Genomic DNA, 24,724 nt, shown 5'->3' with positions numbered 1-24,724 from the left:
GTATAAACCGTGTTGTTTGGACCCTTAATTTCTTTTATAAGTGTTTTAGATTTGTCGTCAGCGATTTTATATGCTAGAATTTTGCCAATCTTCTTCCCACCCTCGAATTGAGATAAATGATATTTATGTAAGCTATTCATATTTTTCTCCATAAGCCTAGTTTTAATATTGAGCTTAGAGCTAGCTAGCTTTTGACATATATCAGCTACATTTGATGTACCCTGTATCAATGCCTGTGACAGTTGTTTTTCTTGCATACTTACAGTGTTACACATCGCAACCCAGCCAAGTTTGTATAGTAAGTTCTGATTAAGGACAAACTGGTGTGTAGACCCCCGTATACTCGCTTTTACAGTATCCCAGACTATACTGGGTGGAGCTGAGTTTATATTTATTGTAATAAATTCCACTAAGTGTGCTTTTAATTGTGAGATATAGTCCTTGTTAGACAATAGGTGTCGGGGAAATGTGAATATCCTAGGTTTCTGGCAGGTCTGTGGCATAGTAAACAATAGTATAATTGGATTAAGATCCGAAGCCACTCTTGGACATAGCTCCATAGAACTATTCACTAATATATTGTCTGAGGCCCAGGCCATATCAATTCTTGAGCAGAGTTGATGAGGTGCTGAATAATATGTAAAGCCAGCTATAGAGGGGTATAGAGTACGCCAGGCATCTTTTAAATTATGGATGCGACCGAGTTCGATAACAGCAGCTCGGGATCGACGCATCCTCTGAAATGCCCGATGTCTGGTAGTGTCGATATCATAATCCATAATGAGGTTGAAATCCCCCATTATGATGACTTCTCCTCTGCTATCCAATAATTCTATGTTTAACCTATCTATAATAGAAGGGTCGTCAGTATTTGAGCCATAGAGTACACAGAAAGTAAAAGTATTACCATGCCAGAAAATTTGAGCAATAGCCCATCGGCCGGCTTTGTCCACCTTAGTTTTAGTTATTGCTATATTCAGTCTTTTCTGTCTTAAGATGGCCACACCTGTAGTAGGGATACTACATTCTGAGTGGACCATCACGTCGTATCCTAATTGGCCAAGGAGTTTACGATCTTTATAGGTGATATGCGTCTCGGAGAGTAAAGCTATCTGAGGTTTATACAGATTTAGCTCTTCAGTGACAAGCCGTCTCTTGTTCCTGCTGTTGAGTCCTGCAACATTCCATGCCAGACATCTAATTCTGTGAATCATTTAAACATATTTCGCCGCTCCGCCCAATTTTGAGTTTCCATACCACATTTCAACAGAAAATTATAATAACAAAGTGCCTTCCCCCTCGCCCTGATCGTTTTAACATTTTTACCTCCCTCCAACCCACCCCTGCAGAACCTCCCAGGGGGGTTCAGAACGAACCCCCTCCCCCAATGCCTAAGAGGAGAAAAACCTCTTATACCCTGCTGCCGGTGGCTGGGCAGCCCTAAGAGTGGCAGCAGAGGTGGTCAACCTGCTAGAAAACATACATTCATTCATTTATATAGATTTGGAAGAGTGCAGTAAAGTCTAGATATTGTAGTGCTCTGATCCTCTTTTATTTTTTTTATTTTTTTTCCTTTTCTTCCCCCTTCCTCCCCAAGCCAGTTAGATTTAGCACTGGCCTTAATATTCAACTTAAACTATCCCTACCCTCATTAAACCCTGGTGAGGTGTGTAATTGTGTAAACTAAACCATAGCGTACCGTAACGTAACGTTAGGCATTGATCGAAGTTAGCACTTAGAATTTTCCCATTTTCCTGTTGTGTTTTTTTTTATTTTTTATTTTTATATATGTAGCCCCGCCCTTCTCTAAGATGTTAGTTTGGAAAGAACTTGTTCTGCCTCCTTCTCATCTGTAAATATATATGTCCGTCCCCCGTTGATCACCTTTAAACGAGCTGGTTCCTGCAAAAAAGCCTGTCCTCCCCGAGCCTTAAATGGATCAATAAGCTGGCGGAGCCTCCAACGTCTATCCATAGTGATCTTACTGAGATCAGATCTTACAAAGAAGGAGATGGAATCAATCGTAACCGGGGAGTTAGGCCTAGCTTTGAGGGAGACAGCCTGTCTGAGGAGAAAATTGCCAAAGTAGATCAGAAAGGGGCGAGGGAATTTACTCCCCCTATTCACTGCATACAATGGAAGTCTATGGACTCTCTGAAGCTGAGAGTCCCAATCCCAGTCAGAAAGGTCAGGGAAGGCTTTCTGAAAAAGTGACACAATGTATGCCCTTGGATCGGCCCCTTCAGACCCTTCAGGTATTCCAAATAATCTAAAATTGAGACGTCTTTGTCTATTTTCCATGTCCTCCAGCTTGTCCTGTAGCTTCCCGATTTGCACCTGGTGTCTGTTGACCACGCTTTGATTGGAAGCAACCGTTTCCTCAGCGTTCGAGACCCTTTGCTGTAAAGATTCTATATCCTGAACGACTCCTCCAACTTTATTGTTCAAGTCCTGCATAAAATGCTGAATCTTGATATTGTCTTCCCTTAGTTGAAGAAATTGCTGCTGCGTTTCTTTATGTTGATGAGACAAAGTCTGCAAAATGATGTTAAAAGGGAGATTTTGTTTTTCAAATCTATCAGAATCAAGGTCAGTGGCAGATGGAGGAGTTAAAGAAGCCAAATGAAGGGCATCCAACGCATTAGGAGCTAAAGTTTGCCTGGAGGTGGAGATATTACCTATAGGTGTTGGCTCCTCAATAGGTAACGCGGTCGCGGAGTCAGGGCCCCTTGATGAATTGGAGGGCAGCGACAGAGAGTCAGTGAGTACATGGGGAGGGGAAAATGAACAGGTTGTTGGTATATCCACTTGCGTTTGAGATTGAGTTGGAGACATTTCTTTTGTCTGATCTCCCAATAGGGAGCTGGCCCCGGAGAGGCGTAGAGCCATTTTCTTGACTCTCCCGTTCGCCTGGATCCATTTGCGAAGTGGACTATTATCAACTATTGACCTCCCTTGTGGTTCTAGAGTAAAAGTACCAGCTTTAAGGGCGTCCGTGGTTTTGCCCTTTTTTAGCTTATTTTTAGCCTTAGAATTCCCTTTTTTGCGTATGTTTTTTCTTGCAGAGTCCACCGGTGAGCTGAGGAGAGTCTCAGGCTCCTCGTTAGATTCTTCCTCATTATTGCAGCTTAAACCAGTGTCTCCCATCCGACCCCCGAACCTTCTCAGCGGACACAGGCAGAGCAAGCTCCACCAGATCAATCCTCTCAGGCGAGTCGACCAAAGTGAGGCTAGAGGCTGTTTCATGGAGGGTGCCAGCCGAGCCCCCTTTAACATGGCTAAATTTCCCATCCTCAGGTGGGGGCCCCCTCCGATCGCCCGCAGACACCGCGGCCAGCTCCACGCCATCGGCACTCCCAGACAAGCCAGCTGCTGAGGAGCGTGCATCAGTCAAGGGAGTCGATAGAGGCAAGACCTCAAGCTCAGCAGAGCACAGTCCCGGAGTAGGGTCCCCCCCTGGGTCTGCGTTTTTCCTTAGAGAGCCCTTGTTGTAGGTGGGTGGACGCCCTTCCCCTTCTTCGCCACGCCGAAGGTTAGTAGGAGCAGCCAGAAGGGAAGGGCGGATCAGCAGCTTACCCGAGTTTGTTGAGTGTCCGTCCGTCGGGGGCTGGCCCTGGGTGTCTCCTGCGCTGATCCCAGTCCCGTCTGTAGTAGAGGCATAGCTCGCCCGAGAGATCGTCATCGAGGCAGGTACTCTCACTGCTTGGTTCAGCACAGTCCGTCCAGTACGTCCACCCCGTGCCATTAGTTTGGGGGCCATGGGGAAAAAGTTCAGGTATTTGTCCGTGTCAGGAAGTTTCGAATCCGGAGCCAAAAACGCCGGGGAAGCAAGGACAGCAAGTCTCGAGCCAATGGATAGGCAAGATTCCGACAACCCAAACGCCGTCGGCAGAACGAGACGCGCCGCCCCCAACAGCCGCCGGAGAATCCTGTAGAGTAGATACATCAATCCTCGGTTGCTACAAAGAAACCATCCATCGTGTTACCTTTCGCTTTAGTTTTAGCTGGGTAGGTACTCGGAGCACTAATTCTTTTAACAGTATTTAATCTTTTCTGTATGAATGAGCATGTAGATCAGATCCGATAGCAGAGACCTCCTACTGCCGCAGCTCCGTGGCGAGTCAGCCCGCCATCTTGACTCCTCCCCCGACGTTGTAATTTCTTTATAATAGTTAAATGTTTAAATTACTTATGAAATGTATTTTTAAATTTAAAATTATTGATATAAATCTTAAGTTTATTTTTATGTAATTTAAAAGTTTACAAAGTAAATGAAGATAATTGTTAATAAATTATTTTTAGGTAAATATATGTATATTTATAAATTATTATGTTTGTGTGTTTATATTTTTTAAATGAAGTTTATTTTTAAAATGTATTTAAAATGTAAATTACATTTAATTAGTCTTGTTCAAAATAATATTAATATTTTTATATTTAATACATTGTATTTTTTATAAATAAATATTTAAAAATCTATATTTTGTACATCTATATTTTTTACATCTATATTTTTGATTCAATATTTTTGTACTTGGCTGTTTAAGTATAGGGAGTCTATATTTTTGTATTCTATATTTTTCCTGCAATAATTTTGTTATCAATATTTTTTACAGCAATATTTTCTCAGTGAACCATTTTTAACTTGACAAAGTATTTTTACTTGATGTTGGCAAATACATTATTGGCTTGGCTCATGTTTGAGTTTTACAGACAACCAGAGCCTTCTCTTGAATTTGGCTCATTTCTCTCTAACCCCACAGTGTAGCACCAGAAGTGTTTTGATGACAACAAAATTTGAACCACACTGTTTCATTTATCTCGGAGTATTGTAATGCGCTGTGTGTAAGCTTGTGATTACTTCGTATGTAATTCACAACAAGAGCACCCATATAAGGTCGACTAGGGACCATGGGAATTAAGTACTTATAAACAACAGGAGTCCCTAGGCATGAGTTGAGTAAAAAGGGGAGTAAATAAGGACCCAATCAGTTCTTATTTTCAGAGACTTGTCCAGCCGGACAGTGGTCATAAATTTTTACTAATAAGGTAATGTAAACAACAAAATACAAAAGAATTCTCAAAGTAGGACACAAGCCTGTGTACCGTACAACAGATAAGGAAGAAAGCTTTTTACAGAAGAAGTTGTTCAGGCGAAAAAATGTTTGTAGCAATGAGAAAAAGGTTAATAGGAACATATAGGGTATATGCAATTGCATATACCCTATATGTTCCTATTGACATCATACTATGTACATAAGGGTTTCTATGTAATGTTTGTTAATTTTATTCTCCAACCTTTTTCTCATTGCTACAAACATTTTTTCGCATGAACAACTTTTTTTACTCCCCTTTTTACTCAACTCATGCCTAGGGACTCCTGTTGTTTGTAATTACTTCGAGCACAGAAAGGGAATTAAAACATTGTCCACTCGGAGGATAAAGCTACGTAGGCGAAGAAACACAATATCAAGCAGTGCTTCATTTGTGAAAATATAAGTACCAGGGCCGTCGTCAGGAGTCCTCTTCCGCTTGTATCGCCCATTGCCACTGTCAGTGCTGCCAATTGCAGTGACAACACAACTAATAACCATCACACTCCTAAAAGTGTGACGGTTCTGACTATTGCAAGCCCCCAAATCAATAAGAATAGCTGTGGAGGCAGTTATGGTCTTTTTAATTAATATTGTTTGTGCTCACTCTAAATTAGACCAACAGCGCCACCATGCCCCCACACTGTCAAGTGTAGTGTTGACAAATAAGTGGAGTGCAGAGCACCGGGAACCACTTGCTCTAATTAAGTACAGATATCAGGTAGGGTAGATTCGCTTAGCTGATCATCTGGAGTCATGTGAGGGACATGGAAGTGCCATAGAAAACGAGTCTGAATAGTTCAATTTTCAGGATTTTCCTGAAATGCAAGTATTTGGGTTTGGATCTCAAGGACAGATTAGGTATTCCTCAATTTTGTACCTCATACTCCCTGGAATCTGCATGTCTCATGTATCCAGTGGCGGTAGGGCCAGGAGTAAAGTAAAATACTTACTTTACTCCTTCCCGTCGAATGTTTCACTCCACTACCCCCTCCCCTGCCCCTCCCCCACCCCGCCACACCACCCTGCAGCACCCCCACTGCAGCCTGTACCTGCACCACTCAAAGTGCAGCACACAGTGTTATTAAAAGACCCATTAAGCAGCACTCTAGTGTTCCTATAAGTGGCTATTGAATGGGAACCCATCTGGCCCAAGCAGCAACTATCGAGCGATACTATCAATATGTTATTAGCAATAACCACTGAGTAGCAGTCATTGAGCTGTGGGACGGTGTTACACAGCACCTTATGTTATATGAAGCAAAGGACACACAATTGAGGGACTAAATGCAGAATAAATCAAAACCTTTGCCCCCAGCCAAGAGATCTGCTTTAAATCCATCATTCATTTGCTCACCATGCCACCCCAGTTTAGACCTGGCTATATATAAACCGGTCTTGACCCTGTGCCTCATGGCAACAGTCCAGCCCAGCCAGTTCCTCCCTGGATCAGAAACAAGCATCCTAGAACCGGTATCGGGGTTTCACCCCTCATCAGCCAGGATAGATTTAATCCAGTGGCACTTTGAGTCCTGGACCCATGTCTGGGCATACTGGGCGCACTAAGGGCGAGAAAGCAAAAGACACACAATTGATTGACGGAATGCAGAACAAAGCAACATACTTGCCCCCAGTCAAGAGATGTGGGTTATGGGAGCTAGAGTTATGCCTGTAAACCGGCCATAACACAAGCTCCTATGGGAAAATTGGGAGTTGTGTGTAAAACCCTGCACTCTGTCGCAGGCACCCCATGGTGTCTACAACAAAAATGACAGAGCTGTTCCTGTAAGTGGAAAGGTAAGGGAAGGGAAGAGGGAAGAAATTGTGTTCACGGACAATTGCAATATTGGATATTGAGGCCCTCACACAACCTAAATGGTATCGTGGTTCACGTACCCCTTCGGATGTATCGCGTCATCATCGGGCTGCTCCTGCGTCGAGTCGGCTGGTGCAATACCCGACGGGCTCTTGTTTAAGGAGCACTTTAGTGGAGGTCTTTTTATCCAATGAAGCCGGTAGTTGCATGGGTGTGTGGGGCCCTAGGGTGATGTAGATGAAGTGTGTTGATTAAAAATAGGGGTCGAAGTGCTTACTCAACCAATTTATTAGGAAGCCTTCTCCCCTAATTAAAAAAACTATGAGGTTGAGTGTTACTAACTTAGGGTTATAGACTAGGTTATATACACTGCCTCAATAAGGTCGACATGTTTCTCGCTCCATTAGAGAAATACTCTGGCGATTCCTCAGGACCAAAAGATATTCTCTATCTACATCTAAAATTCATCATAATATCTTAATAAACAGTGAGCATTCTAAGTCACAGTTGTAGTGTTACCTGCAGCTCGGTCTACCCTAAGAATTCCTAAGGATAGTCCACTGCAGTTCCTGGTAGATAAACGCAAGGAGTTCCTCGCGTTTGACACGCCGAGTTCGTGTCTCGTTTACACCTACCCCATTCTACCAGGACTGCCAGTGCAGAGCTTTACAGTGGCTACCTCAGGTACCCCCTCGGCCACCAATTGTAGGCCACAGGGCAAGGAAGACCTTCTAGCAGCCCCTAAAGTCACTATCCAACAGCCGTTCCATGTCGGAAAGGCTGGCAAGGAAAGGCACTCAGGATCTGGCATCGTAATCCTGACGGTGGAAACACCGTCCATAAGGGGTTAGGGTGCAATTACGGAAGAGGTGGTTGGAACCAAGTTGGAATGACCGGGCAGCTTACATTCTGTCCGCGGACATCGTAATCGGGCAGTCGGACCGCAAACCGACCGTGTCAGTTGGAAGGTATCCAACACGGTCAGAAAGCTTCTGACTGTCGGTCAGAGGCTTCACAACCACCATGCAACCGGCCCCTAAGTATGTATTACATAGAATCTTTGACCTGCTGGAAAACGTTTTGACAGAACCAAAAACATTAGTGTGGAACATAATGAATACAAATCATGATCTGTGACCTACTCACAGAGTTACTCTTCAATACAAAGATTTGTAACATGTTCAATGCCTCTGCACGCCTACGATGCATTAGAAGCACATGCATTTTGTAAACAGATACAACTATTGGCTGCCCACAGGCTGCATACATTTTAGTAGAAATGTAATATGGTGCTTACCTGCCACTATGTAAACTATGAAACAAACTAGCACACTCAGAAGATGTCATCAATAATGTAATTTGAGATGCCATCAGTGATGTCATAGAACCTGTTATGAGTGATGTCATATGTGAAGTAATTATGAGTGCATGGTGGGAATGCAGGTTATAGTTAGCTCTGCTGTCTATAACTGGTGAATATCTGTGTTTTTTTTAGTTATAAAGGTTAATGATATCACTTACAGTTCCTCCTAACTATAACTTTACTTTATTGTTTGCTTCCTACAGGGAATTTTGTAGTTAAAAGTAAATCTTTTTATCACACCTAACTATAACATTACTTTAACCTTTATTATATATATATATATATATATATATATATATATAAACGAACCTCCTTCTTGCGAATGAGTAGAGACCACACCGGGAAACATCACGAAAGCAGCTTTATTCCTTGGTAAGGCGAATGCATTTCGGCTGCACATCAGCCTTCGTCAGCGCCATAATGTCCAGGAGGCTTTCACTTCACGATCCTAAGTCCTGCTGCCCTCTTATTGGCTGAGAGCCCGCTCCGCCCCCTGTAGTCATCTGCTCACCTGTTGTCAGTTCAAATGGTGTTGAAGAACTGCAACACCCAGAAGGCAATGTGGAAAATCCAGGTAGGTAATGCATACGGGGTGTAACGCCTGGTGGATGAGCGGAATGGCAGAACTGTTTGTTTAGAAACCAATTTCCTGCTTGCAAAGGAACATCACGCCTCCATGGGTCTCCCGACCGCCACAGCCTCAGAAATCAGGGATTGTATCTAGCGGGGGCAATGATGACAATGCATGTCGCCCAACATGGGGTTGGGTAACCTCATGACCGCCTTCTTTCCTCCCCTAAATCCATGGCGGGTCCCGATATTCCAATAACTTGGATGCACAGACTGCCACCGCAACGGCGACGGAACCAGTAATCACCGGGCCAACTAAAGGGGTGGGGGTCTCTAAACCGTGTTTCTGGCACACACGGAAACTATATAAACGAACCTCCTTCTTGCGAATGAGTAGAGACCACACCGGGAAACATCACGAAAGCAGCTTTATTCCTTGGTAAGGCGAATGCATTTCGGCTGCACATCAGCCTTCGTCAGCACCATAATGTCCAGGAGGCTTTCACTTCACGATCCTAAGTCCTGCTGCCCTCTTATTGGCTGAGAGCCCGCTCCGCCCCCTGTAGTCATCTGCTCACCTGTTGTCAGTTCAAATGGTGTTGAAGAACTGCAACACCCAGAAGGCAATGTGGAAAATCCAGCTAGGTAATGCATACGGGGTGTAACGCCTGGTGGATGAGCGGAATGGCAGAACTGTTTGTTTAGAAACCAATTTCCTGCTTGCAAAGGAACATCACGCCTCCATGGGTCTCCCGACCGCCACAGCCTCAGAAATCAGGGATTGTATCTGGCGGGGGCAACGATGACAATGCATGTCGCCCAACATGGGGTTGGGTAACCTCATGACCGCCTTCTTTCCTCCCCAAAATCCATGGCGGGTCCCGATATTCCAATAACTTGGATGCACAGACTGCCACCGCAACGGCAACGGAGCCAGTAATCACCGGGCCAACTAGCGGGGCGGGGGTCTCTAAACCGTGTTCCTGGCACACACGGAAACTATATAAACGAACCATCTTCTTGCGAATGAGTAGAGACCACACCGGGAAACATCACGAATGCAGCTTTATTCCTTGGTAAGGCGAATGCATTTTGGCTGCACATCAGCCTTCATCAGCGCCATAATGTCCAGGAGGCTTTCACTTCACGATCCTAAGTCCTGCTGCCCTCTTATTGGCTGAGAGCCCGCTCCGCCCCCTGTAGTCATCTGCTCACCTGTTGTCAGTTCAAATGGTGTTGAAGAACTGCAACACCCAGAAGGCAATGTGGAAAATCCAGATAGGTAATGCATACGGGGTGTAACGCCTGGTGGATGAGCGGAATGGCAGAACTGTTTGTTTAGAAACCAATTTCCTGCTTGCAAAGGAACATCACGCCTCCATGGGTCTCCCGACCGCCACAGCCTCAGAAATCAGGGATTGTATCTGGCGGGGGCAACGATGACAATGCATGTCGCCCAACATGGGGATGGGTAACCTCATGACCGCCTTCTTTCCTCCCCAAAATCCATGTCGGGTCCCGATATTCCAATAACTTGGATGCACAGACTGCCACCGCAACGGCGACGGAGCCAGTAATCACCGGGCCAACTAGCGGGGCGGGGGTCTCTAAACCGTGTTTCTGGCACACACGGAAACTATATAAACGAACCTCCTTCTTGCGAATGAGTAGAGACCACACCGGGAAACATCACGAAAGCAGCTTTATTCCTTGGTGAGGCGAATGCATTTCGGCTGCACATCAGCCTTCATCAGCGCCATAATGTCCAGGAGGCTTTCACTTCACGATCCTAAGTCCTGCTGCCCTCTTATTGGCTGAGAGCCCGCTCTGCCCCCTGTAGTCATCTGCTCACCTGTTGTCAGTTCAAATGGTGTTGAAGAACTGCAACACCCAGAAGGCAATGTGGAAAATCCAGGTAGGTAATGCATACGGGGTGTAACGCCTGGTGGATGAGCGGAATGGCAGAACTGTTCGTTTAGAAACCAATTTCCTGCTTGCAAAGGAACATCACGCCTCCATGGGTCTCCCGACCGCCACAGCCTCAGAAATCAGGGATTGTATCTGGCGGGGGCAACGATGACAATGCATGTCGCCCAACATGGGGTTGGGTAACCTCATGACCGCCTTCTTTCCTCCCCAAAATCCATGGCGGGTCCCGATATTCCAATAACTTGGATGCACAGACTGCCACCGCAACGGCGACGGAGCCAGTAATCACCGGGCCAACTAGCGGGGCGCGGGTCTCTAAACCGTGTTTCTGGTACACACAGAAACTATATAAACGAACCTCCTTCTTGCGAATGAGTAGAGACCACACCGGGAAACATCACGAAAGCACCTTTATTCCTTGGTAAGGCGAATGCATTTCGGCTGCACATCAGCCTTCGTCAGCGCCATAATGTCCAGGAGGCTTTCACTTCACGATCCTAAGTCCTGCTGCCCTCTTATTGGCTGAGAGCCCGCTCCGCCCCCTGTAGTCATCTGCTCACCTGTTGTCAGTTCAAATGGTGTTGAAGAACTGCAACACCCAGAAGGCAATGTGGAAAATCCAGCTAGGTAATGCATACGGGGTGTAACGCCTGGTGGATGAGCGGAATGGCAGAACTGTTTGTTTAGAAACCAATTTCCTGCTTGCAAAGGAACATCACGCCTCCATGGGTCTCCCGACCGCCACAGCCTCAGAAATCAGGGATTGTATCTGGCGGGGGCAACGATGACAATGCATGTCGCCCAACATGGGGATGGGTAACCTCATGACCGCCTTCTTTCCTCCCCTAAATCCATGGCGGGTCCCGATATTCCAGTAACTTGGATGCACAGACTGCCACCGCAACGGCGACGAAGCCAGTAATCACCGGGCCAACTACAAGGGTGGGGGTCTCTAAACCGTGTTTCTGGCACACACGGAAACTATATAAGCAAACCTCCTTCTTGCGAATGAGTAGAGACCACACCGGGAAACATCACAAAAGCAGCTTTATTCCTTGGTAAGGCGAATGCATTTCGGCTGCACATCAGCCTTCGTCAGCGCCATAATGTCCAGGAGGCTTTCACTTCACGATCCTAAGTCCTGCTGCCCTCTTATTGGCTGAGAGCCCGCTCCGCCCCCTGTAGTCATCTGCTCACCTGTTGTCAGTTCAAATGGTGTTGAAGAACTGCAACACCCAGAAGGCAATGTGGAAAATCCAGCTAGGTAATGCATACGGGGTGTAACGCCTGGTGGATGAGCGGAATGGCAGAACTGTTCGTTTAGAAACCAATTTCCTGCTTGCAAAGGAACATCACGCCTCCATGGGTCTCCCGACCGCCACAGCCTCAGAAATCAGGGATTGTATCTGGCGGGGGCAACGATGACAATGCATGTCGCCCAACATGGGGTTGGGTAACCTCATGACCGCCTTCTTTCCTCCCCAAAATCCATGGCGGGTCCCGATATTCCAATAACTTGGATGCACAGACTGCCACCCCAACGGCGACGGAGCCAGTAATCACCGGGCCAACTAGCGGGGCGGGGGTCTCTAAACCGTGTTCCTGGCACACACGGAAACTATATAAACTAACCATCTTCTTGCGAATGAGTAGAGACCACCCCGGGAAACATCACGAATGCAGCTTTATTCCTTGGTAAGGCGAATGCATTTTGGCTGCACATCAGCCTTCATCAGCGCCATAATGTCCAGGAGGCTTTCACTTCACGATCCTAAGTCCTGCTGCCCTCTTATTGGCTGAGAGCCCGCTCCGCCCCCTGTAGTCATCTGCTCACCTGTTGTCAGTTCAAATGGTGTTGAAGAACTGCAACACCCAGAAGGCAATGTGGAAAATCCAGATAGGTAATGCATACGGGGTGTAACGCCTGGTGGATGAGCGGAATGGCAGAACTGTTTGTTTAGAAACCAATTTCCTGCTTGCAAAGGTACATCACGCCTCCATGGGTCTCCCGACCGCCACAGCCTCAGAAATCAGGGATTGTATCTGGCGGGGGCAACGATGACAATGCATGTCGCCCAACATGGGGATGGGTAACCTCATGACCGCCTTCTTTCCTCCCCAAAATCCATGGCGGGTCCCGATATTCCAATAACTTGGATGCACAGACTGCCACCGCAACGGCGACGGAGCCAGTAATCACCGGGCCAACTAGCGGGGCGGGGGTCTCTAAACCGTTTTTCTGGCATATATATATTATCTACTGGCGTTCGGCAGTAGATAGTTATAGTTACAATCTAGTTTCCATAGGAAATCTCAAAATTCTATTTTAAATAACTTTGGCGCCGGTCGATGAATCCTCGCGAAATTTTCAAAACTAATGGGGCGCTCCGTTCAGCTCCTACCCTGAAAGTCTTGGGGTGATTCGTCAAGCGGGGGCCGAGAAAAAGGGGGGGTCCCAAAACGCGTTTTCCCCATGCATTTTTCCATAGGACCTTTAGTCGCAGCTACAGCCCGAACGGCTGAACAGAATTACGTGAAATTTGGCAGAGAGGTAGCAATAAGGTCAAGGAAGTGCCTTTTGCCGGTAAATCTGTTCAGTATTTCCTGAGAAAATAGCATTTAAAAGCATATCAATATCTATACGCGCGCACCGTGCGCGCACGGTGCGCGCACCCTGCCGTGCGCGAGCGCAATTCTGATTGGTTGTTAGATGTCGGTAAACATTCGAATCGGTCGAAACCAGGAAGTGTCGGCCGCCATTTTGTCTCTCGCAGTCTGAGGAGGTAAAAAAAAAAGATGGAGAATGTGAAAAGGGGGCAGAGTGGACAGTTCCTGACCCCCTAGCCTTGGTCAGGGGGTCAAAGAAGGACCCCCAAGGGAGAAAAAAACAATTTTTGTTTTTTTCAAAAATCGCGAGGTGCGCGCACGGTGCGCGCACGGTGAAAAACCTGAAAAAAAAATACATTTATAAATACATAACTTAGCATTTAAAAAACCGTACAGATTCACTGAAAAAACCATAGGTTTCACACAAGTTATAGTTACAAATTAGCATTTAAAAAAGCTTGCAAATTCACTTAAAAAACATAGGTTTCACACATGTTATAGTTAGCTGGACATTTCACTCGTAAAAAAACAATGAAATTCCCCCTTTATAGTTAGTGCAGGCAACTATAACTCACGCGACCGCAATCCTCTGCTGATGACGTCAGATATTACATCACTGATGACATATGTGTCTTTATGAAAAATAAATATTTGTAATATATGTATATCTAAAGAATAATGGAAGAAGACATGGGTAAATAAGTGTCTAAATACAGTGATGTAATATCTGACGTCATCAGCAGAGGATTGCGGTCGCGTGAGTTATAGTTGCCTGCACTAACTATAACGGGGGAATTTCATTGGTTTTTAACGAGTGAAATGTCCAGCTAACTATAACATGTGTGAAACCTATGGTTTTTTAAGTGAATATATATATATATATATCTCAACAGGAAAAAAACAAAGGTTACAGATATGCTATAGTTAGGCTGACATTTCATTCCTACCAAATCAGAGAAATTCAGCCGTTATAGTTAGTGAGCTAATTATAACTCGCGTCCCCGCAATGCGCTGCTTACAGCAGTGCATCTCATATTACAGCAGTCATGACATGTTCAGTGACATCACTGATGACATCTCAGATGACATCACTAGTGACATCACCCGGTGACTGTGAGTCTTTTTAAAATGTTTATGAGTGTATGTGTATGGGTGAATCAGTAGGTGTAAGAGTATCTATATGGATAATTCAGCAGGCATGTGACTGACTGTATAAGTAAGTGATTAGTTGTCTCAGTGATTGTATGATTGAGTAACTGGTTGAGTGAATGTCTGTATCTATCTGTCAGTTGGTGTCTAAGTGGATGTATGGGTGTGTGAGTGGGTTTGCGAGATTCTGTATGGGTGAGTGATTACCTGTCTGAGTACCTCTATGGGTGTCTTAGTGTCTGTATGGGTGGGTAAATGGGTGTGTGACTGCCTGTATGGATGAGTGACTGGGTGAGACAGTGGCAGTATGTGTTAGTGAGTGTCTGTGTGAGGGGCTGTATGGGTAAGTGTTTGTGGGTTTGGCTGTGTCGGTGAATGAGTGCATGGGTCAATGGTATATGGGTGAGTAAGTGGGTATGTGAAAGGCAGTACAGGTGAGTGATGGGGTATGTGAGTGACTATATGGGTGAATGAGTGAATGTGAGAGTGATGTATGGGTGAGTGAGTATGTGTTTGTATCTGTATGATTAAGCACATGAGTGTGTGTAATTGTATGGGTGGGTAAGTAGATTTCTTATTGACTATACAGGTGAGTGAGTAGGTGTGGGAGTAGCTCCATGGATGACTGACTCAGTGTATGAGTTGCTGTACGGGTTATAAGTGGATATGTCTAGTGGCTATATTAGTGAGAGAGTGTGTGTATGAGTGGCTGTATGGGTGAGTGAGTGGACGTGTGTGTTGATCTATGAATTAGTAAGTGGCTGTGTAAGTACTGGCATGAGTGCGTGAATGGATTTGAGAATGGTAGTGCGGAATGTTGGAGTGGAAGGATTAAAGGTTATATGGACGTGTGAGTCGGTATTAGAGAGTCTGTGGATGATGTCAACACTGATGTCATCAATAATGTCATTTGAGATGTAATTAGTGATGTCACTGACCATGTCATGTGAGGTCATGAGCATTGCATTTTGGAGGCGTGAGTTATAGTTAGATCACTAACTATCATGGCTTAATTTCTCTGATTTTATATGAGTGAAAATTCAGCTTAACTATAACGTCCCTTTAAACTTTCAGTTGTTTGCAGCGAATTTTCAAGTTTTAAAAAAAATTCTATTTCCTAACTTTAACATCCCTGTAACCTTGCATTTTTTTCAGTGAATATCTATGTTTTTTTAAGTAGTACTTGGGTTTACAGAGTGGTGGAAAAAGGGTCCGGGCCTGTCACTAGCTCTCAGGAATCCCATTATATAGGATTTACAGGAGGTACCAGGAGGGATTCTTGGCCCCCAAGGTCCCTCCGGAGTAAAGTGGACTTTCTTATCAAATCATTATTGCTCCAGGAGCCATATTTGCAAAGTGGTGGAGAAAGGGGGCATGGCTTCCGAATACCTCTTAGCAATCCCACTGTGTGGGACCTAATGGAGATAACAGGAGGGATAGTTGGCCCCCACGGATGTCCTTGGGGGGAAACTACCCCTCCTGTTACCTCCAGTAAGTCCCACACCGCAGGATTTCTGAGAGCTGGTAGGAGGCCATGGCCCGTTTTGCCACCACTCTGCAAACACGCCTCAGGGTGCACTACTAATAGGGTAATGAAGTCCTTTTGGCTATTGAGGGTCCTTGTGAGCCAACTACCTCTTCTTCCGCAAGTCCCACACAGAGGGTTTGCCGAGAGCTTTTTGGTGGCCATGCCCCCTTTTTTTACCAACCTGTAAACGCACCTCCTGGCATACTACTAATTGGGGGATAAAGTCCCCTTGACTCTTGAGGGTCCTGGGGGCCAACTAGCCATCCTGTTATCTCCAGTAAGACCCACACAGCTGGATTGCTGAGATGTCAAATGAGGCCATGTCCCCTTTCTCCAACACTGTGCAAACTCGCCCCCTGGCGCACTGTTGCTTAGGGAAAGAATCCCACTTTGTCCTCAGGCTGTCAGGAGGCAAAGGGAACTAATTTCTCCACCAGCAGTGCGCTGAGAGGTTAGTTTGCAGAGTGGTGGAGAAAGGGAGCATGGCTTTCGACCACCTCTCAGCAATCCCACTGGGTGGGGCTTACTGGAGGTAACAGGAAGTCTATTTGGCCCCTAAAGACCCTCAGCTGCCAAGGGAACTTCTTCCCCCAACCATCAGTGCACCAGGAGGTGTATTTGCAGAGTGGTAGAGAAAGGGGGTGGGTCTACCGGCAAATTGCTGGCTTTTGCAAAATGTATCTTAATTTTTTAGGAATGGGGCATCGCGTGCCCCCCTTCCCTAGACTGTTTTGGAGCCAATGGACACCATCCCCGGGGCTTGCCACTTTTTCAATTTTTTTATACAGAAAAAGGTAGGGGAGTTGCATGGCCCCCCCACCCATCCCATTTTTGGCTCTGGAGACTCCATTCCCCGGTGCCTCCTCCTTTTAAAAATAAATATTTCAACATTTCATCCCTGGGGATCCCATTTTCCTGGGCCCGGCCTGTCGTGCGGGCACCCTGGTCCCACCTAGGGTACTCACGTTTAAAATGTTGGGGACCGCACGGGGAGCCTCAATGCCCCAGCAGTAACTGCCAGCTCCCTCAAGGGAGACAGCATTGCTATGAATTCCAGTGAGCTGCTAACAGACACCCTAGGGATCCCAAAGGCAATGTGCCTGTTTCTCTGCTTGCTTTACATCTTGCAGGGAAACAGACACCTTCTCGGATTTCAGCAAGCAAGAGCATTTTGTGATCTTGCTTCATGAAAGCAGAGTACTTGTTTGCTATGTCTTAGCGGGAGTGGTGCTTTTACACACAGAGAGCTGCATGTCAGCAGCTCCCTGTGTGTAAAAGCAATGACGGCCCCCGCAGAAGCCAGAAAGCTTAGAGGAAACTTGGAAAACCTGAAGGTTCCTGCTCGGTCTCCAATGAAGTGCCCTGGCCCCAGGGGATGGGGGCCCCGGGGTTGAAATCAACCTAGGAGGGGGGTCCTTCCTACATAATAAAAAACCAAAAGCCGGCAACTCAACGGAGGTCCCTTCCCCTTTCACCACTACTCTGCAAATTCACCTCCTGGCATGCTCCTGGTTGGGAGATGAGGACCCATTTGCTGCTAAGGGTCCTTAGTGCCCATGAAGACCTCCTGTTACCTACAGTAAGCCCCACAGAATAGGATGCCCACTTTTCCTATCACTCTGCAAATGTCCCTTTTAGCTCACTGCTGGTGGGAGGGTGAGGTCACCTTGCCTTCTGAGGGCCTCAGGTCTAAAGTGGACTTCTTCCCCAATGAGTAGTATGCCAGGAGACGTGCTTGCAGAGCAGTGGAGAACGAGGGCGTGGCCTCTGATGACCTCTCAGCAATCTTCCTGTGTGGATCTTACTGGAGGTAACAGGAAGGCTGGTGGGCCCCTTGGGGCCCTCAAGAGCCAAAGGGACATTACCCCTGAACAAGTAGTGTGCCAGGATGTGCATTTGCAGAGTGGTGGAGAAAGGGGGCATGGCCACCAAAAACCCTCTGTGTGGGACTTACTGGAGGTAACAGGAGGGGTAGTTGGTCCCCAAGCACCCTCGATAGCCAAGGGGATTTATCCCCTACTAGTAGTGAGCCAGGAGGTGCATTTGCAGAGTGGTGGAGAAAGAGTTGTCATGAAACATCAATTTACCTAGACTGCATTGGGCATCAAAGGCCTTAAACTGGGATGGGCATCAGCGATCCCAATAGTAATAAGCATCAGTGATCCAAAATAGCAATCATTAGCAACAGGCAGCCCCCACACCTGGACCCCCAGGAAGGCCAATGCCCCCCACCACAGATGGTAAAACCAGCTGGGCAAACGGCCTCAACACCTCCAACCCTGCTATCACCACCAACCTCGAACAGGGAGTGAAAAAATTCAACGTCTCAATTATTAATTGTACAGACAGCATTGTCCCCATAAAGAAAAACATCTAGATAAAATACTCCAGAAAGGCCAGCTGGTACACCCAAAAACTCAGCACAGTGAGGCGGTACAGCAAACAGTTGGAGAGGAGATGGCATGCTAGCAAGGACACCTCTGATAGGGCAGCCTTTAAGACCTGAGAGCAACTAACAGCTCTTTCAGCACACATCTAAACCAGCGCCAACAACATCAAGGAACTTTTCAACATTGTTAAGGAATTCTCCAACCCAACTGCCAATGAAAACAATATCATCCTTGACAGGAGCTGTGTGACATCCTCGCAAACGTCTTCCACAACATGACAGATACGCCACCACCGTAACTAACATTAAACGCACACTGACCTCCAGGGACATCCTCCCCACCCAGGACATCACTGCCACCTTGAAATACTTCCACTTGGGATCTCCCACAGACCCATGCCCTCACCTCTTCTTCAACTTCAGAAATCAAAGGATCAGCCAGGATCTCACCACCCTGCTCAACACGACTATCATCATCGCAACATTTTCTGATGCGTGGAAACATGCCGAAGTCAGACCACAGCTCAAATAACCCTCCGCTGATCCCAGTGAACTGAACAACTATTGGCCAATCTCCCTGCTCTTATTCACAGTAAAGGTACTGGAAAAAATCATCAGCAATCAACTCTTGACAAACTTGGAGCTGAACCAGCAACTCAACACCTCCCAATCTAGCTTCCACAGCAATCACAGCACCAAAACTGCCCTGATTGCAGCGATCTTTGACATCTGAACCCTCTTCAACAGAAGAGAAGCGGCAGGTTTGATCTTACTTCACTTTTCGGTAGCCTTCAACACCGTATCCCACTACACACTGATTGAAAGACTCTACCACTTCAGCATGTGCATCGGATGAATCATCTCCTTCCTCACTGGAAGAACCTAGACGATCCATCTCCCATCTTTCACCTTTGAGCCCCAGGCCTCATACCTCATCCCCATGCTCTTTAACGCATATATGACCCCACTGGCCAACATCGTCAGTGCTCACGGTCTCAAATTAATTCCTGATGCAGGTGACACCCAACTTGTCTTCTCACTCACTGATAAACCACCACCGGAACCAACTTCGGCAGATGTATGACAAACATCACCGACTGGATGAAGAACAACTGCCTGCAGATGAACACAGACACAAGGGATGTATTGATCTTTGGCAACAGCGCATGGAATGACTCCTAGTGGTCCTGATTGATTGATTGAGTACTTAGCTGGAAAACTAATAGATTGTAACATGCAGCATATCTCCGTTGTCTAGGGCCAATGCCTTTTGCCTGTCTTTCTTAAAGACAGCCTGCTTTCAATGGTCTCAGACTGTCGAGTCTGGGTTGTTTCCATTATAGCATCCATCTATGTTAGCATGTGGACCAGTAACTGTTACCTGGCTGTGCCCATACCTGATTATATGTTGTATGATTGCCTGTCTACTTGTATGAATATTGTCTAACTGTAAGTGTGTTTAAAGGTAAGTTGTGTATCTGTCTATGGGCACATGGATGCATGTTATCTGCATATGCATTCACACACCACACAATTTAAACCCCTTACAACAAAGAATCATTGCTAAGCTTTGGCTTGATAAATTTGCTATATTTTTCTTGTCCTTTCAAGGGAGTCCAAGAACCCTGGCTACAGTTTGAATCCCTAATATGTAGGGGGGGGAAAGAGGCAAATTTGTCCTAAATACAATTTGTAGTAAAAGAAGTTCTGTATTCTTAAGCAACGAAAAGAAGGGCTCAGCCCCGTGGTAGGAAAAGCCTCAGCAGCTAATGGCGTGACCATATAGAAGAAATCAAATTTTGCAGTATTGAACACTATTGTGAAACACAGGTCTACCTAAGCTAAAAATGGAAACGGAACTAGTTTATTTTTTTGTATTGTTTAAGTTTTCTAATGCAATTTATTCCTTAACCAGGAAGGAGTGTAGCAGAAGAGAATGATAAGGGGTAGGGCAATGGACTCTTGCTTTGTGTTCTGCCACACTAAACTCATCAGATAATGCCCTGACCCTGCAAAAATAGTGTGGAAGCTTTTTTACCCTAAAGATTTGAAGGAACTCTACAGGGAGAGGGTCTGGGTTGCCATGGCTTTTACATTTATGATGGGTGGGATATACTTTTAGAAAGTTGGGCAAGTTATGTTGTGCACTTTTGACACTATTGGCAACCTCCCATGTGGTGTATACGTTCAGGAAAAGAAAATGTGAGTTTCACTAGAAAGAAACTAAAGATATTAATGGTCGGTGTATGCAAATGGTCATAGTTTAGATACTTATGGGCAGAGAGTGTGGTGAATACAAGCAAAATATCTCTTGTTGATCAACATGTCTTATTTGGAGGTTTGTTGTCACAGTATTTTTGGGCCCATTCCCCAACAGGGGCTGGGAATGGAAGAGAATAAACTTCAAAGCAGAATTTTAAAGTGAAAAGGTTTATATTCATTTGAATGTCCTCAGTTGGTAAGCCAGTTCACCTTCAATGGGGAACCTTACAGTATGTGGAGGGAAATCTTCTGAAGATGCACACACTTAATCATGATACTAGGTCTGGAAGAGACATCCTGATGCACTGTATGATAAGAATGTTTGTCTGGTATGTGAGAACTTGCAGAAAGGTTTACAGGAGATTTATGATGAGTTGTGTACATGGTTACATTTCTTTGGGTCAAGGTCTTTCAGAAATGTATTTATATACATGCCAATAATGTGAGTTCTGTGGGCACTGAGGATTGTGGATATTGTAGTTCATATGTAAGTCTATCAAAAGGACATCTAGAAATATGGTACCTGTGTGGGAAAAATGAAGCTATGTGAGACAGACTTCAATCTGGTGGGAAATCAACTGAGTTAGTTTATGAGAAGTGTATGGAAACAGGAAGTAAGTCAAATGTTGTAATGTTCGGAGATAAAATTCGAACCATTGTTCAATGTGTTAAGTTTTAAAATAAGTGTTGCCTTTTTATTAAATAGCTGGGTTCATTATACCTTCTTCTTGATCCTTTCTATGTCACATTCACAATAGTCCATCCACGTTTTCAATGTCAATTGCCTGGGCAATTTATTTTACTTCTGATCTCAGAAAAGTACACTTTTTATTTCTATTTTTCATAACACCATTTTGTTATTAGTAAACATGAGTCGGTTGTCACCTGTCAAGTAGAACAGTGGAACCTTCACATAAAAGATAGGTATGTATTATGTGTTAACCTCATGACAATTTAGTATCACAATCAAAAGAGTAACCATTTTTAACTGTGCAAACATACAAAAATGTTTCCATCCTTATCGTAGAACGCTGCTGACCTACTACTCTACAGTAGCCAAATGTACAGATGCAAAGCAAAATTCCACACAGGAATTCTTCATTTGCTGCAATTGATAAGATATGATCTTGGAAATACTGTAGTCAATTAACCCTATAACCATCTATATTGAAGTACCATTGCCACGAAAACCAAGCAAAAGTCATCCACTTAAACTGGTAATTCTCAAACAGAGGTATAAATTCAATAGCTAGCCTGAACTCACATTGTAACAATGTTTGATCTTAGACAGAGGATACATCAAAGTATTAAAAATAAAATGTGTTTTCCTTCTTCCTCTTCTTCTACATTCTCCCATCCACACCTCAGCTTCCTCTCATATTACATGTTGACTTTAACCCCTTGCATGCCTAGGACATAATGGTTATGCCCGCAGCTGCGGTGCTGTTACACCAAGGATGTAACCATTACTTCCTGGTAGCTACCCATGGGGGAAGCGCTGGCACTCCCTCCATGGGCCACCCATTTACACCCCCTGGGGATGGCAGCGGAAGTGCTTCAGCAGCTACCCCAACCCCATCTTTGGCGATTTGATGAAATCAGTGTGCTCAGGGTGCACAGACGTCATCCGGTGCAGCCAGGGACGTGTTGGAAGCCATTTTCTTTCAGTGCGTCCAGGGAGACAATGTTATTTTGGTTAGTCCATCTACCTGGGCGGTGGGGGTATATAAAAATACAGATGCAGCAGGAAAGGATTTTCCCTCTGTTTCTGTAAAAGGTGGATTCCTGCTCCATGATCACGGTGGGGCCGCAATTGTGGTACATGAATCCACCCAGCAGACCACTAGGCTTTGTACATGGGCAATTTTGAGTGGAGCGACTCTTAGGCAAGGGTCGCTCCCCAGGGAACATATTTGTTCCATGTTTCTACCTCCCTTGGTGGCTGATTGAGCTCTTTTTTAGGCCATATAGCACCTGGGAGTCTAAGCCCACTCGAAACTAGGGCCATTTCCTGTTCACCTGCATACAAGGAGCAACCCCTTGGAAAAGGATCGCTCCCCTTGGAGTACAATATTATTTTAGGAATTCTGCCCCCCTGAGGACAGATCAGCCATTTTTAGGCCGATCTGCCATCTGTTGTTGCCAGAAGCTCACTAGACACCAGGGATATCATGTTGTATTCGTTGAAGAGCATCCTCTTCGCCAAGGGTCACTACCCTTTATTGGGAAAATGTTTTGTTCATTCTCTGTCCCCCCTGGTGGAGATCAAAAATATTATTAGGCCCATCTGCCCCCACGGGGGTCAGAACACCACTAGACCACCTCTACTTTATTGTATATGGTGCCAAATGCTTTGGGAAAGGGCCCCTTGTGCAACAGTATGGCTGTTTATGTCTCCCTTGGGGTAGATTGGACATATATTTGTAGGCCCATCTGGAAGTGACTAGACCTCTAGGGATTTTCCTATGTATGGCACATAGTGTTTTGGGGAGTGGCCCCTTGGGCAAGGGTCGCTCACCTTTTTGGAGTGAATATTTTAGCTGTTTCTGTCCCCCCTTGCGGGTAGATTGGCCTTATAGTTTTAGGCCCACTTGCCCTCAAGGAGGGCAGATGCCACTAGACCCCAGGGATTTTACTCTATGTGGTGCCTCTTGTGTAAGGGAGTGGCTCCTTGGGCAAGGGTCACTCTGCTTTTGGGGGTGACTGTTTTAGCCATTTGTGGCTCCTCTACGGTGGCAATGCAGCCATATATCTGTAAGCCCATTTGCCCCCAAGGGGGGCAGAAGCCACCAGATGGCAGGGAAAGTTTGTATGTGAACTGTAGTGTGGCTGATTATCTGCATGATGTGGCGTTTGGCTGACTGTGTGTGGATTGGCGCTTGGCTAGCATGGGAAGACTTCATAGTGTTTTATAATGTTAACTATTTTATTTCTTGTCATCATTAGCGATCATAATATTTTTTTCTCCTTTTTATTCTAGTGCAAAACTTTTGTTGTGCTTTGAGTTTTGTGCTTGCGGTTTCATTACGGGTTGATCTGCAGTTTGTATAGTTGCATCTGTTTGGTAAGAACATTCTTTTTGTGCTTTTTACTCCAAATGAGTATCATTGCCCTGCATAAATGCTTTTTTTTGTAAATGGTGTAATAGCAGAATATTTTAGCTTCTGTTTTATTGTGTGTGAAATTCTCCTTATATTGGTGCACAATGTGAATTGTACTGTCTTGTGTGTAATTTTCTTTTGTTTTTCCTTTCTAGTGGGATATCGTTGGTGCTTGCTGTGTCTGTGCAGAGTAGGTGCTGGTGAGTCTGGCTTTCTGTGGAAAGTGAGTGGTATTTACAGTGTATAGGTCTTTGTGTGCCTTGATTTGATTCACTTTACCTTGCAATTGCTAATTTTCCAGTAGTTTTACTTTTTCTTCGATCAAGCCGCACTTTGTTTATTACTTATTTTACACAGTGTTGGGTATTGTTGACTTGTTTGCCAAGTTACTTGTTTTAGTAAGGATTGTGACTAGCCACAGGATGACCGCTCAGCAGGTTGTTGGTATGCTTTTAGAGTCTTCCTCTGACCATGATTATGAGACTGACTCTACATATGAGGCTGAGGAAGAAGGCCAGGATTTTGGCATTGAATTTTGTGTCCTATAGGAATCATCTGATGATGAAGCCACTCTCAGTGTGGATGAAATGCGGCATTTAGAGGAAGACACTGATGTACCAATAGTGCAGCAAGAGGCCTCTGGATTGTAGCCTGGGGCTGAAAGGCTTCACATTGAAAGTGCTGAACTTTGGGTTGCCCGAAACATGGTGCAGTCGGTGTTTCCTGCCTTTGATGGTGTTTCAGGGTGTGTAGTGAATACAGAAAATCTTTGGCTTATAACTTTTTTCAGTTTTCCATGGACAATTTATTTTTGGATGAGATTGTTGAGCAGACTAAATTGTATGCTGAACAGCATTTGACAGCCAACGGTGCCAGACTCTAGAGCTAACTGGTGGACTTCCACAAATCTGGATGAG

The 24,724-nt window shown here is 45.3% G+C and overlaps 1 protein-coding gene across 10 annotated transcripts in view; it reads left to right on the top strand.

Moving 5' to 3' along the window:
* The window catches only part of LOC146831437 (histamine H3 receptor-like), a 148,928-nt gene that overhangs the window by 30,957 nt on the left and 93,247 nt on the right, over positions 1-24,724 (top strand). For 6 of the 10 annotated variants that reach the window (XR_014961573.1, XR_014961571.1, XR_014961572.1 and 3 more), the window contains exon 2: positions 23,963-24,007. The exons of 1 other annotated variant lie outside the window; for it this stretch is intronic. Coding sequence is in view for 3 of the 9 variants with exons in the window: in XM_085605744.1 (XP_085461870.1) it covers positions 23,963-24,007 (45 nt within the window). In the remaining 6 variants the exon portion in view is untranslated. Of the gene's footprint in view, positions 1-23,686; positions 23,771-23,962; positions 24,031-24,724 lie in introns of all 10 variants that reach the window. 3 more of the 10 variants (XR_014961574.1, XR_014961575.1, XR_014961576.1) reach the window with 3 other exon arrangements.

The sequence above is a fragment of the Triturus cristatus genome, chromosome 5_1, assembly GCF_964204655.1.
Source record: "Triturus cristatus chromosome 5_1, aTriCri1.1, whole genome shotgun sequence".
Classification (NCBI taxonomy): Eukaryota; Metazoa; Chordata; class Amphibia; order Caudata; family Salamandridae; genus Triturus; species Triturus cristatus.
This window is presented reverse-complemented; position numbering and strand designations above follow the sequence as displayed.